General features: G+C 48.9%; 1 protein-coding gene across 1 annotated transcript in view; it reads left to right on the plus strand.

The window, feature by feature from the left end:
* The first annotated feature begins 12,928 nt into the window (after positions 1–12,928).
* PDE10A (phosphodiesterase 10A) overlaps positions 12,929–15,604 on the plus strand; it is a 193,279-nt gene continuing 190,603 nt past the window's right edge. Inside the window, exon 1 of the mRNA XM_086461062.1 lies at positions 12,929–13,787. Within this exon, the coding sequence (XP_086317188.1) occupies positions 12,929–13,787 (859 nt within the window). The remainder of the gene's footprint in view (positions 13,788–15,604) is intronic.

The raw sequence follows: 15,604 nt of genomic DNA on the forward strand, positions 1-15,604 counted from the left end.
TGTTACCTGCATGGGGATTCCTAAACTTCCTTCCACTTCCAGTGCTCATTAAGAAAGGGATCTACTCCTTGTCCCATGTAACGGTAGCAAGTACTCACCTGCAGCATAAGGCTTAGATAACTTCTAGCGGTTTTTGCCCTAGAAAGAGAGAGAACACGTCTCAGACAGACCCCTGTGAGCTGCAGTTGGAGAGGCTTTGAAATAGAAAAAGAAAGAAGTATTACAAAGGTGAATAAGGCAGGCAGGCAAGGGAAGGGCTGGAAGGAAAGGCCAAAAACATGCAGTCTGGCTCTTCTCTTCCACTGTGGTAGAAATAACTCAATCCATTGAAGTCCATGGCTTCATGCTGGCACAAAGCAGGAAAGAATCAGGCTCAAGGTTTCAGGTGTAGCAAGGGCACCATTCTTCCCATGGGTAAATGAGTGAGTGCATTATCATTGTTCAGCTTGAACTTCTCATCAAGAAGACTGTTTTATGGGTTGAGGAGTAAGAACATGAAGCGTCCATTAGACAAGCATATTTCTGATTGCCTGAATCTACAAACAAGGATGTGGTAGGATTTACAATAACTGCTAGCTCAACAACTTAAAAAAAATGCTCTGCTTTTTGCATAAAGATAATGCATCCTTTCCTGGGGCTCCCCCAGAGCTCCAAGATGGTGACTCCACTTGACTCCACTTACATTTCCATTACCTTTCTCTTCATTTCCCTTCCTTCTTAATTTTAACCTGCCCTCTGATAACACAGCTGTTCTTCCTTTCTCTTTTGTATTCTTTCATACATGAGATTTCTGGATCTTTTCCATTCCTTCCTACATTTATTCTTGCATTTCCTTAAAGTGCTATAGAGAGTTGGGGAAGTATTGTACCCCGAGATCTCTTTTCTATAGAGAAATATCTTTGCTGAAACACAGCTATGCTGATTTTCATGGAAGAGTAGTAGTGTGAATTAACTTTCTTGTTGTTGTTGTTACTCAAAACAAGAGCCATTTCAAAATGTCTTTTGAAAAACCTAATCTGACACACAGTGTACACAGAAGTAGCAGCTGTAATAAATCCTGCTGTGGTCGGGTCATTTTTGTCCCAAAAAGGAGTACAGGTCAGTGCAACGGCAGCAGCTGTTGCTGTGTCAGTTACGTTCATATTGCTGCCTGAAACCCAACTATTGGAAAAATCTAAGAAAATCTTCGGAAGCACCTCAAACTGTGTGCCAGGCTTCAACACAGGTCACGTGGATCAAATATTTTTGCTTGGCAGCATAATGCAGCAATCTCATGAAAGCTGTTAATATTGACCATGCGCTAATCTCTAGGTGGGAATCTTCCTCCTACACCCAGGCCAGATGTCTGATTACAGAGAACAAGTTCTCACTTACAAGAAGGGATGTATAACTGTGGACATACGGGCTTTTTTACATCTTACTATGAACAAACAAATAAACCAAGAGGTTTGTTTGGGTTGTTTTTTTGGTTTTTTTTGTTTTTTTTTTATAATCAAATAACAGGTCAGTTACTGTTGCTTGGGGTTTCTAAGTTTCTTCTCAGATTAAATTAAGTCCTTTATGTACATTGTAATTTAATGTCTGGTAGAGTGGGCTTGCATGGTAGTTCACAGCCGAGGAGGGATTGTTTGATCTCAGCAATAAGTGCAGTTTTGAAAAATTACACTTCTGTTGAATGTGAGGGTTTGTTTTAAAAACTGTTTAGTGTCACGTATAACAAAGAAAAATGGCTGTGGGAAGAGGGAAAACAAAGGAAAGCAGAAATTTGTTTTCCTTAAAAAAGCAGGACAGCAGGCACTAAGGACAAGCCACGCATTGTGATCATACCCTCGGTGGCTGAGCCAGCAGGAGGCTTTTTAGGCAGGGCTGGAGCTGTGCTCTTTGGGTGGCTACCCTGCTGGAAGAGCTCCTCTGCTTGCCTTCCTGGAAGGTCAGAGCAGGCAGCCAGGTGCCCTCTGGCAGTCTGCGGCTTTCAGGATCTGCTTACTTTGCCTCTGCCTGAAGCCAGCCCCAGCCTGGACTCCTTCCTTGTACATGCAATGGATGAGAAAACAGAGGGTGTTATTGCAGGCAGAGGAATAGAGGAGGACCAGGATATTTTTGTGCCATTCTTTCAACGGCCTTTTATATCTCTTTTTTTTTTAAACTTCCTGCATAACTTTAGGGGAAAAAAAAAATCAAACTTCTGTGTTTCTTCCTCTGTAAGGCAGCATTCATGAATAATACTTCCCAGTTTTGCAGAGCTGTCAGGCAATGTCTTAAGTATTTGTGAAGTCTGCAGAAACATCGGGTGCTGTAGACCACCAGAGAATGAAGTGCTTATAGCTAAAGGGAGGACAATTGCCCTGCTGGCATAAGGAAGGTCATAAGTTGAATTTAGCAAGAATTTGTTTGGGGACTGAACTGGTTTCGTATTTTCTTTCCTGTATGCCAGTAAGGGTGTGTTAGCAGAGTTTATAGATTATAAAATTTGAGAGGCCGATGTCTGCACAGAGGGAAACTGGAGCAGATTTTGGGATGATTCAGAGAGCTCTGGAGTCTATATTACTAGAAGTGGAATGAAATGTAACAGTACAAAGTGCAAAATCACTCACCTAGGGACGAACATGAATTTTGTCTTTGAGCTCGTCAGTTGGAAAGAAAGCCTTCATGGCTGTGTTCATCAAGAAATTACTTGGGCAACAGTGACCCCTCCCACCCCTCTAGTATTGCAACCAGGATATATAAGGCAAAATTTCTCCAAAAGAATTGGACAAGTGTTTAAGCCATCTGTAAAACCTTAGTGAGAGTGTATCTGCAACTGTAGTCATCTGTACTGAGGAAAGATTAATTCCAAGTGGAAGAGGTGTAGAGAAGGGCTTGTAAGGTGAGACATCAGGAGACTGGAGTTACTGTTATCCAAAAGAACTAAAAGGTTGTGCCTCGATTAGTGAAGGAAAATGAACTCTGAGAAAGATACTACTGCTCCTTTTACATACCGAAGGTCAAGAAGGCAGAAGAGATATTTAAAGCTAGAAGGAAAAGCTGGTCCAAAAGAAATGGTCATACATTTATTTTGGCTGGAAATTAGGGGGACAAACAGTGAGATTCTGAATGACCTTTATACTGGGGCACTGGGAGCCATGTAACTGATTTTTGGATGTGTGACCAGTCTACGATAGTAGGGACTGACGTCAGGGATCAGGGGATCCCTCGCAGGCCTCTGGCTCAGAGCTCCACTGACCTGGAAGAGAGTGACGGGCTCCATGTGGCAGCGCCTGCAGCCAGAGCCCGCTTTCAGGCAAGTGGGTTGGTGGGTGGGTTCCCCTCCCACAGCACACAGCATTTCGCAAGCTAACCCTCACATGAAAGTTCTGCCTGATTGTCTCATTTTTGTTTTCTTCTCCCTTTAAAGGTTCCTGTGGCTCCCTTTCCCCCTCAGTTAAAGCCCTGCTTCACAGATGATTTGTGTTAACAGCAGCCTATTATTTTGGAGCTCCATGGGGCTGAAATAGTTAGAAAAATAACTCCAATAGTTTTGTAGGTGAGAAAAATGTTCTCCATTTTTGAGTCTGTACTGTGATAAGCCATGTGCAGGACAAGGGCTGACAGGCAACAAAAGCTATTGGCAGCAAGAATTCTGTTTTTTCTAATAAAATCCTTTAGATTTTATTTAGTGAAGCCACAACCAGTCAAACTACAACTTAGGTCAGAGTAACCACAGGTGAAAACCACCACATAGATCTTTATTTAAATGGGAGTTTGCAGTCTCACAAAGAAACCTTTTGTCCAGAAATAAACCCAGAGTTGCTCCTGCATTAATGGGTTGTTGAGTCTGGATGTCAATCTGTACTTAAAAAAAAAAAAAAAGGTAATGATAGATAATTATATCTGAGTGTGCATGAGCTAGACCAGATGTAGAGACGGTCTGATGTAACTTGGGTGTTGGGACTACTGTGTGATTTACTTTTTCTGCTCTGAGAAACTACAAACTAGAAGGCTTGACAGAAGCTTACTCAGTGTAGGGATTCTGAGTTATGGGATTCGGTGGGAGCCGTATTGCTGCTCTGTCTTGAAAATAATCAGACCCATAGATGCAGCATTTACATCTCTGCAGACCGTATCCAGCAAGAGAAAGCTGACCTGAGGATACTGTAGAGATTGCTTCAAGTGGATTACACTGTGGTTTCTCTTCTGCTTTTGTCCTAAAGGTGCAGGAGATTTGCAGAAAAAAAGAAAAAAAAAAGATCAGTTCAAATAAACTAACTGCAAAAATCTGCTAGATCCTCAGATCTGTCCTTTCCAAATGTGATTGCAGTATTTTGCAGTATACTGCTCTGTATTTATTTTCTATATAATAAAGCAATCAATATCTTTTAGAATCCCCATCCGGTTTGTCTACCATGAATACAAAGCTTGTTAGCCTGAACAGGACTCCTGTCAATTATACCTTGGAATGTAACTTTACTTTGTTTCTAAGAAAAAACTCAATAAGAAGTTATTTGTGCTTATTTTATTTCTGGGCTGTTTTGGAGTAGCTGCTGATCCTACATTATCATGGGTGTAGGATGTGTCCTATTTGTCCTGCTTGAGCTCCATGGTCTGTACTCAGTCTCGCAGTCATTCATTCAGGGAACCCATATCAAGCAGGAGAGATGAGCAACTCCCTGTCTCTCTGAGAAGGCTGATAGGATACTGCTGCTTCCTTTCTACCATCCTAAAGCCTCCTCCATAGGCAGCCCCAGGCTTCTGGTAAAGCACAAGCAGTCTCTGACTTTCCTCTTCCTCTGCTTCACTAGCTGACCCAAGGCTTGGGAAGAATCCCCCTCCCCTAGTGAGTACCAGAGCTCCCGGTGGGACCGGGCCAGCAGAGGCATGGAGGAGCTGCTTCTGCTGGGGAAAGACTTTGGAAGCAGTAAAGGGAAAGCAGGTGTAGAGCTTGCTGCAGCTCAGACAGCGGGGATGCTGCTGGCTTGAAGGATGTTTGCTGAGATGTGGCAGATGTGGCAGCGTGGGGAAAAAATCGTGAACCGGAGAGAAGAATGGATTGTGAGTGAGGGAGAGAAAGCTGTTGGAGTAACAGGGGCTGCCGGATGACAGCAAAGGAGATAATGGGGAATAAGTACACAGATAAAAGAGAATTAATAAAAGTACAAGGCAGTGGTGTCTTATTTCAGGAGGACAATAATTGTACTGAATCAAATACGCTTGTCTGCAATGGTCTAGGGTTGCATATGTGAGACAGTATTTGTTCAGGGATGATGGGAGTCATACCCCAGCCTTCTGCATGGTGTTTTTCACATGTTGCTATTAAGGTATTTTCCAAAGGATATCTGTACCATTATGTTGATTCTGCAGCTAGAGAAATACTCTGTGTTTGTGTGTGAGAGAGAGAGAGGGGAGGAAAGAAAAAGGGAAAAATAGATAGGGGGCAATGTGAAAAATAGGCAAGAAAAAGATAGCAAGTATGCCCTAGGGTGGGATACAAAGACAGCAGGTACACATTCATAGTGTGTGCATGTGTGCTGCTGTAGGCAGATAAACTGGGTTGAATTTCTTGGTGCCTAAAGTGAGGATGGGGTAGAGAAAAGTTACTTAGATAATAAACTTTTCTCAATTTTACCAGCTCGATTGTGGTGTTGAATGAACACGTGTTACAGTGGCATCAGCCTGAGAGTCCACACAGGAGAGCTATGGGTGCATGAAAAACTTGGAAGGGTTAAAGCTTTCGTTTCAAATACAAGCTTTCTAGTTTTCAGGATGGCAAAGGTATGCTTCTACTTAGAAACAGGGCATGGATTTGAAACCAAACTGGTTTAGAAAGCATGTCACATAGCTTACGCTGCTAGAGGTATGCATTTCTTTGCACTTTTGTCTCATCAGGCTGTTATCTCTGAAGGCTAATGACTGCATTTCACTATCAACAGCCACAGTTTCAGGATTGACTTTTTTAACAGATGGGGCAGGAGTAAAAGCTCTGTTCTTCCCAGGGGGTAACTTGGTAGTTACTGCAACTGAGCAAAATGGGACTTGTCAGAAACTGTAAAACAAAGGAGGAATTCAAGTGAAAAGGATGAAGCATTGTTCTAAAAAGAAACTTGTTTCCCTCTGAGGGATGCTCAGAAGTCACAACAAGGTGCTTGAATTCAACATAAATTTGGGTTCTTTGTAGATAATTTGAAAGTCTGGACTCAGTCTCTTCACCGATTTTTGCACCTGCTGTTAATATCAAAGAGGAATCAGCTGTAGGCTTTGGCTAGAGCAAAGCCCTCCACTTAAAACTCGGAACTGAGATTGCTCATTCCATCGAAGAATTTGCCAGTGATGAGGCAGCAGGATTTCTCATGAACTGTGAAAACTGTCTTGGAGAAAAGTCTGCTTGCTTTTAGTGGCTGGAAAGTTTGGGAAAGGGAAGAAGGGGCTTGCAAAAGAGAGTCGTGGGGGAAAGCTGGCATCACTGTTGTGACAGTAGCAGTGTGTGGTCTGTGCCACATGCTAGCAAGATGCACAACTCATGGTGAAGGAGTAAAAGATAAGTCAGAATTAACCTTTTGTTTTGGTCTTAAATGTGTTACACGTAAAGCAACTTTAATTGATGTAAAGGTTAGAATTTCTGTGTTCCAATTGAACATAGAACTGAAATAATTATTCTCTAGCAGAAAGCAAATTATGACAATGTTCTGTCATAAAGTAACTCAGATTTCATTATGAATACAGAAAGATAAAATTACAAAAATCCTGATAACCCTATTTATTTTTCTTGCAATAAAAATGACTATTCCAACAGTATTAGGTGACAACAGTGCTGTTGCCTACCATGCCAACTGTTACGTCGTTTGCTATTTGCGTTTCATTACTACTAAGAGGCCCTGGTCCCGAGCCAGGATCCTGTTGTGCTGGACGTGATTCAAAAGATGGTCTTTGTATCAAAGAGCTCACGGTGTTTATGGTGCTTTGGGTTTATAATATAGCATCTCGGTAAAGAGAGCTGCTGTTGGAGTTTTAATTCAGTTAGCTTCTCTGGAGGAGGGTCTTCTACTTTAACAACAGTAACTTAAGCCCAAACAGCTGTTTCCTTTTCTGAAGAGCCTTTAAATAAAACCAATAAATATCTGATCTTGGTGCTGCATAGGACAGCACAAAATGGTAGATGGCATCATAAGGTTTTCTTTAGCTTCTTTCATAGCCTTTTATAGGAAGCAAATCTGAGTACAATTATTGTGAATATTTCGCTTTCTACGTGGGCACTAGCTTCTTTTTGTTTTCCTTTTAAAATTAAATGTATTTTGCTTTTATTACAGTGTAGTATGTAGCAATATCTCTACCTGAGAATTTTGAGATTAAAAAATTCCTACCCCAGCACATGAGGTATCTTCTTTCTATAAAGAATTGTAATTTTCCCCTGAAAAATAATACTGAAAACTTTGCATAGTTTTGTGTGTTTCTAAAAGGAAAAAATTGCCAGGAAATGACATGGTTTTCACAGCTTTCTTGATGTGCCACCATCATACATCACAGAGCACAGCAGTTGTAGAGAAACTTCTATTGTTTATAGTTACAGCCATATAACCTTTCAGCTCTCACTTTGCAGAGCAGAAACTGAAGTGACATAAGCAGAACTGAACAAACTACTGAAAGCAAACAATATATTATTTACTTTTTTTTTTCTTTTTCTGTATGTCAGTTACCTGTGAACAGACCTGGACTTCTAAAAAAAATGTGTTGTTTTGATTTGCTGAATGAATTGCAGTTCATTTGGGATCTCTCGGTGTTTCTTCTGCGTCTGGACTAGGTAAATCCCAAAACCACTTTCAAGATGGCTGCTAGCACACGTTTGCATGTTACGAACACTCGCCATTAATATTCTTGTGGAAAAGATGTGGCTTGTATGAGTGTTTGTGGGGATCAAAGAAAATGGCTGATACATACCCTTTAAACAAACTTACTCCTTGCATGTGTACAGTGTTTGAGAACAACCCTTTGTAAAAAAAAGAATCCCTTATGAAATACGGTTCTTTATGAATTACTCTAAAGGTTTATAGAATAAGGCTTTAGGAAACAATGTCTTCTCTGTAGGTTTCCTATTTGCAATGGCAATTCAGTAGCTGGGTAATAATTACTATATTCTGTAAGATCATTTAGCAGAAAATCCCTAGGAAAAAAAAAGCAATTATTTTTATTAACTTGCACAGGACTTTTCCATAAAGAATTTAATTTGGGGCTGTATTGACTCAGCTCTAGATCTTGGAGTTTAGCTGCATTTCTCCCTTTGCTCCCCCCCACCCCCCCCTTTCCAGCAGGTTGCCTTCTGTGTATTCCATTGTGGCTGCTCCTGCCTCACCCACATGCAGGTGATCGGTTCTGCCAGCTCCTACATTTTTCTAAATTCCCTTTCCCCATAAACTGTCTTATTCCTTATTTTTTCCAAGGAATTGATCATACATCATAAAGGGGATTCTTAGGATATAAGAATGATGAGTGAGATAAGAGGATTTACCAGGCAAAAGAGTGGGACCAGATAAAAGATGAGTCACTGTCATTCTTAAAATGTAGCAGAGTTGGGAAAGAGCAGGCGTTTGGTCTAAAGCTGTATTTAATACCAAACAACTATTGTTATAACTTGATTTTACTTTTCCCCCACAATGTTTTCCTTCAAGTATTTTGATTAATATTGCCGAATTCTTATCAAGCAGGCTTGTTTGCTGCTTTCAGACCAGGCCTGTTCCTGTAAGTGTGATGCACAAGAGACCTCCTGATGGCTGCAGTGGGCACGCTGACTCCTGAACTGTTGTGAAATTGCATTTACCCATGCAAACCCAACCAAAGACTTCCGCTCATCATTGCACCGACCCGGTGCATTCGTAACAGACCCCTTGCACCTGATGCAGGTGGATGCCTTGGAGAATTTTCATTTCCATTTCTTTGTGTTTCAGAGTTTTTAAAATCCTTTTTTGGGATAATGTAGCAAATGTCACTGTTTCAAATCTAAAAATTCCTATTGGAGCAAGTGAGACTTTTCCGGGAAATGACGTGGGTGTATGGTCAGTACCACTGTGGCACCAGTGACATCATCGCTCTGGCAGTGGGAACGGTCATGCTGACTGAGCAGAGAAAACACAGATTGACAGACACATTGGGGAACGAGCAAATATGAATCACCACTAATTTAACCCCAGGCATTGAGATGGCCACCAAGCGTATTTTAGTTGTTTGCAAATCAGTATATTTAAAAAATATATTTGTACAGAGCTTGAAAATTAATTTTCATTGTCATCTAACTTTTCTTCTGTAATTGCTTTTGCTTGTCCAGCCAAGAAGCAGGTGACCAATCAGGTATGAATTGCCAATGGCTAATGAATAACAATCAAATGAACAGTTTGTAAATAACCCTTAACCTGAAAGCTGCTTGTCTAGAATGTCGGATGATTTCTTATCAATCAAAATGTATTTTGCCTGGTTTGTTGAATATACACAGACATATTTATACATGCACAATTTGCATTCCTTGTATAAATACACAGATACCCAGTTTCAGGCAGTGATATTTGAACAACTGTAGTTTGGATGAACAGCAATTGAGGAATTTAGCATAGATTAGCATAGTCAAACAAGATTTCTACAATTATAAATTGACGATGTAAAGTTTCAGTAATTTGCTCTTGGTATTGACAGAACAATTTGGGACTAATCTGTCTAAAGGAGCAACTTTGATTTTTTTCAGGCGAACAGCTCCTGCTTTTTTTTTCAGTCCTTTCAGCTTGGTTATCTCTTTCAATTTAAACATTTTAGTGTAAGAGATTTTCTACTAAGAAGTTGCTACTTGCTAAACAAATAGTCTGCGACAACAAAACACAATTCACTAAAGTTTTGTTTCCATTAGCTAAGGTTTTTCTCAGAGACTTTAAACATTTGCCGGATCTGTAGTCATCCTGCAGCAGTCATGAGAGAAAAGCTCTGTAAGTAAAGTGGGTAATGATTTGACTTAAGGAAATAAAAGCATCTCACACAAATAGACATGTGAAATAGAAGTTATTAAACTGTTTTGATAAAGTCAAATGTGCTAAGAGAAAATGTATCACAAAAGCAGATGCAGTTTTCTGTATTTGAGTTCAGGATTTGTAGGCAACAGCAGGTTTTAAGAAGCATGCAGACGAAAACAGTTTAGTAAAACCTGCCCTCTGAGATTTTTGTTTTATGGGGTTTTTGTTTGTTTAATGAGAGTCTTTAATCTCTTTTGGCATTTTAAACCTTTCGCAAACTCTGTGGATTGTTTCTCACTGTTACAGAACATTCAACTGGCTGGAAACGCACTTTAGTTCGAAAGCGTTATTGTTTTCAGAGGAACATCTTATTTTGCAGCCTTCCAGATAAAGCGATACACAAAGACCCTTAACTTTGGCAGCAGTTAGTGTGTATTCTAGCGTTGAAAGAAGTCCCGAAACGATATATATAAAATACTTGAACGATTTAAAATAAAACCCAACAGCGCAGCTTTGTATTGTTTTCAAAGCAGGAGTCGAAATTCGAAAGAAAAGAGCCTAATTTTGCAGGGAACTAGGAAGAGCGCGGTCGTTGGGTGAGGACCCCGCGGACACTCGGGACGGCAGACCGGCTAAGGCAGCTCCTGCAGTCCCCGCACCGGGCGGCGCGGAGGCTCGGTCACCCGCAAGGCGGAGGAGGAGAACAGAACCGCCCGCGTTTTGGCTGCCCCGCCGGCAACAGCCAAAGGAACATCTTTCCCCCGAGTATCTGCAACGGTGTCCGCGGTGCCTGCTCCCAGCCTCCCCCCGAGCAGGGCAGCGGCCGCGTCCCCGCCGCCGAGGAGCCGCTCCCCGCCGCACCGCAACAAAATCTGCCGGCGGGGGCACGGCCGCAGCCCCGGCCCGGCGGGCACCGCCGCGGCGGCCAGTTCTCCGCCCGCTGGCGGGCTGCAGCGCCGGGGGAACCGGCCGTCTGCCTGAGAAGCCCGGTTCCCTCCGCCCCGTCCAGGTATTTGAGGGGAAGACGCTTCGGCCGGGACGTCCTCCCGAGGCGGGGCGGCAGCGCGCCGTGTGCCGGGCCCCGCGGCGGAGCCCCGGCGGTTCCCCCCGCGCTGGCTGTTCCCGCCGAGGCTGCCCCGCGGGAGCCAGGTGCTGCCGGCCCGGCGCTCCGGCACCAGGCGCTGAGCCTCGGCGTCCCTCCCTGAGGTCGGTAGGGGGGTGTGTGTCCCGCTGTCGGGCAGCTGCCCGCCGGGCGAGGGGAGGCGCGGGCAGGGCAGCGCAGCGCAGCGCGGCCCCCGCCCAGGTGAGCGCCGCCGCCGCCCCAGGGCGAGAGCAGGGGCGCCACGGGCTCTGCGAGCCGCCGGGGTCACGGACGGTGCTGGCCGGTTAACGGCGCTGGCCAGGCTGCAGGGCGAGGGGAGGGCTGACCCGGGCGGGGAGGGCGGCGGCGGGCTGCCCGCCGCCCTGCGGTTCCGTTGAGCTGGCTGGCGGCGCGGGGCAGCGGCTCCCCAGCGGCCGCGGGATGCTTGGCCCGGCCCGAAGGAAGGGCTCAGGCCGGGCTGAGGGGAGGCCCGCGGCCGGTTGGCGATGCCGGCCCCCACTCCTCGCTGCCGGAGGTCAACTCCGGTGGGCTGGGACCTCTCCGCCCGCCTCTCGGCAGCGGCTGGCGCGCAGGGCAGAGCGAGTTGGGGACGAAAACGAAATACGTGGGGCGGGGGCTTCCAGCGCAGCCCTCGGCCCCGCTCCGTTCAGAGCCCGCCCTCGGGCTTCCCTTGGCCGGGCGTTCCCCCGGCTGCTGCCCCGCTGAGGGACGCCGTGGCGCGGCCCGTCGAGGCGCCGTGCCGCCGGGACGGGCGGGCTGCGGCCAGGCTGGCGGGGCGGGGTGGCGAGGCGTCGGCCGCGGGGCCGGCGGCGGTGGCGGGACGCTCCTTCGAGGGGAGCGCGGCTGCCTGGCGGCTGCGGGGCGGGACCCCGCCTGCCCGGGGACCCCGCCACGGAGTCGGGGCGGTGGCTGTGTCGGCGCGACAGGCTCCGCTGGTGAGCGGTGCCGCCTGCGGAGCAAGGCCGGTGGCGGCCGCGGAGCCACGCTGCACCTGAGGCCAGGGTCTGAGGTGGCCCGTCGGGGAGCCGGACGGCTTGGAGGGCTGGGGCCGAGGGGCGGGTGGCTGCAGGTGTGCCAAACGGAGACGCGGGGGGGGGGGGGGGGGGGCTGGGGGTGAAGCAAACACGCGTGATGCGGAGCATCGGGGAGGGACCGTGCGTCCCCGTGTCGGCGCGGGGGTTCGATGCCCCACAGGAACGGAGGGGCGGCTCTCCGGCGTCTTCATCGCCGGCGCCGCAGGGCGTCCGGCTTTCGATGCCGGTGGCTGGAAATATCTGTTTAAAAGAAGGAGGCCGCACAGGGAGGATCTTTTTCTCGTGTCTCTCCCCGCGTTCCCTTTAGGTAACCGCTGTGCCGTAGCTCCTGTGCGCGCCTGGCGAGGAGCGGCAGGGAGGCAGCCGGGGAGCGCTGGCTCCGCCAGTGGGCGGTTTCTGGCGGCCGGGGCTGGAACTGGAAGCGGCACTGCGGTTGTTTTAGCTGCCTCTTTGCAGACGAGAACGCACGTACGGGGCAATATTTGCCTCGCTCGAAGAAAATAAGAGATTGTTGCCGTTTTCTTGCTTTGAATGCGAGGTGGGAGCATGAGGAAAAGCGGACTTTAAAAGGGGATCGGAACCGCTCGGCGGTCAGTAGAGCCCTGTCCCCCCCGGCCTAAAGGGGGAACGGAAATGTGAGGATTTTATGAGGTCGGGAAGCCGGGGTGCGGAGGAAATACTGCCCGGGGGTTGCTGGGGGGGAGGAAGGACCGAACCGCGGTTGCCCCTTGCTTGGCGCCGTCCTTTTTTCGGCTTCCCCATTCGCTTTACTCCGGTATCTCTCCTAGACGTCCTGCCTTAAACTGCCGCGAAAGGGAGGGAAGAGCGGAAGCATGTCCAACCCGGAGAAGCGGATCTTATCCCGCCCCTCGGCCCCCCTGCCTGCGGCACCCGGGGAAAAGCCCGGCTCCGGCAGCCGCCCGCTCCACTCCCATGGCCAGAGCGGCAGAGGTGGTGGCAGCGGCGGGTCTCCTCCTCCTCCCCCCACTCCGGGAGGCGGCTCGGCTGCCTGCAGCTCCCTCTCTCTCCTCCTAACCACCACCAGCAGCAGCAGGAGCCGCGCTGCAGGGACAGCCTCCTCCGCCGCCTCCGTCAGCATCGTCCCCAGAGCGGCAGCGGCTCCTTTCCTCGCTCCAATCCCCTCCTTTTCCTCCGCTTCTCCATCTTCTTTTTACTTCTTGCCGCCGCCTCCTCGTTTCCCCTCCTCGTCTTCCTTTAACCTCACGAGCCTCCAAGGGAGGGAAGGAGGAGGAGAGGCAGCGAGAGCGGCAGGAGGAGGAGGAGGAGGAAGAGATGTTGGTGGAGCAGCAGCAGCAGCAGCTCACTTGATCGCCCATCCAGGCAGCAGCGGCAGGAGGAGACTCTTCTGTTCTTCCTCCATCCAGGGCTTGCTGCTCCGTTCCGCAGCCGCCGGCCCCCGGCAGCACCACTCCCGGCTCCTCCTCTCCCCAGCCGCCTCTCGCCCGTGGTCCTGCAATTCCCTCGGTGCTGCAGCAGCAGCAGCAGCAGCCCGCGGCGACGGGATCCGAGGAGGCGACGGCCCCGGCGGGAGCAGGACTCCTAGGCGGCAGCAGCGGCAGAGAGGCGCCTTCTTCTCCTTCTCGTCTCCCCTGCTCCTAGGGCCAGACATGGAAGATGGATCTAATTCTGCAAGCTGCTTTAGGAGGTTTACGGACTGTTTCTTGAACACAAGTAGGTACTGGAGCGCCGTGCCCGGCGGCGGGTCTGGGGGGGAGGCAAGGGTCTGCGTCCGAGGCTGGGTGCGTGCCTTGAGGAAAGGGCATTTCTTTGTGGCTGGGGGGAAGGCGAAGACACAAAGGGGCCGCGTACGCGGGGCGTGCGTGGACGCATGGAGGAGCGGCCGGGTGTGTATTGAGGATGCACGGACAAAGGGGATGCTCAGTGTAACCGAGTGCTCTTTGTGGGAGCTGGCTGTTCACGCCTTGGGGGGTTTCGGCATCGTTTCGGGATCAGACAATTCCACGTATATCCGTGTCCGCCTTTTACTCGGTGCATGCTGCATTTGCATAGGAATGATACGTGGGGGAATGGAGACTTTCCCCCCTACTTACTTGGAGCAGCAGTAAGGAAGCCTTACGGTATCGGCAGCTGACAGAGAAGCGGCGGCGGCGGACCGAAAAGGGCGAGGTGCCTCGCTGCTTTCTACGTCCCCGCCCGGGCCGCCGCACGCGTGCACATTCCGCGTCGGCGCTCCGGTGCCGGCTGCCTCCCTCCTCTGGCCGCGGCTCGCCGCAAGGCGGGAGAGAAGCCGGGGAGGAAACATGTGCTCCTTGCTGGGGGGGGGGGGCTGGCGCCGTACTGGGGGAGGGCGGAATAAAGGGGGCAGCAATGGCTCCGCGAAGGGCGCTCCGCACCGAGCCGCTGCGCGCAGAACCTTCGGCGGCTCCCACCGAGCCCAGCGCGGGGGGGGGGCGGCCGCTGGGTGCGGGCTCGGCGGGTGCCCCCCGCCCCGGTCCGGACGGGGCAGCACGGTGATGGCGGGGACGCCGGCCGGCCTGAGCGCTGGGCCGGGCTGTGGGGGGGCTGGGGGGAGAGGGTTTCCCCGTTCACAGGGAGGCGCCCCGGCTCCCCCCCCCCCGGGTGTCTCGCCCCGAGCCCGCCGCTGCCGCCTTCCTCTCCCCGCGCCGTTTGGCGGGTACAGCGCCCCGGGGCTGGGGCGTCCCCGGAGCGGCCGGGACTTCGGGCTGAAGCCGGCCGGGGTTGGGGTGCCCGCGCCCTCCCGCCAGCACACAGCTCCAGCGCCCCGCCGGGAGGTGTGCGGGGTTCAGTTTGGGCATGGGATCGATGAATCTCCGAGCGGCGCGTCTGTGGGGATCTTGGTTTTTTTACTAGGAAACTTTTTTTTTTCTTAGCTCTCCTGATGTTTTGCTGCTTAGGGTGACTTAAGTCAGCTGCGATTATTCGTTCTTTTGTTCTGAGTTTTCTTCTTTTTGAGACAATTGCTTAAATCATAGGTTTATGCCTTAAAGCGTTCCTAAATTTGTATTTTAATCTGTTAGCATAATTTCATTAGGTGGCTTTTTGGATATAGGTGAAGAGTACATAGTTCTTCTCACATCCCCACAAAACACATACATGTGTGAACTATGTCAGCCGAAACCTCATTATTTGTCTTACGGCTTTACAGCTGTCTTTAGCACAGTAACCTGCAAGCATGGTAGTACTTGTTCTGCTCTACGGTAGAGGTGAATAAAGATGACTATATATTTGCTGCATTGTCTTTTCGAAACTTTATTCAATAGTTGATGATGTTACAGAGCCACATCCTTGTTTAGCTTTGAGGCTTGAAGCTCTTCCAGTTTTTATTTTCTGTGTTTTAGAAGGGTAGAATGCATATGGTACAACTCTGATGTCTTAAAATAAGTGGTCTTGGGAGCAAGGGACCAAGCCAGGGAATGCGTGTCATGTAGGGCAGTTCTCTCCTATGCTAGACCAAGAAAAACATGACATGAAAAACATTAGCTCTGTTCAAAACTCCGTTTTTAAGA

The sequence above is a fragment of the Leptosomus discolor genome, chromosome 2 (genome assembly GCF_034619465.1).
Source record: "Leptosomus discolor isolate bLepDis1 chromosome 2, bLepDis1.hap2, whole genome shotgun sequence".
Lineage (NCBI taxonomy): Eukaryota > Metazoa > Chordata > Aves > Leptosomiformes > Leptosomidae > Leptosomus > Leptosomus discolor.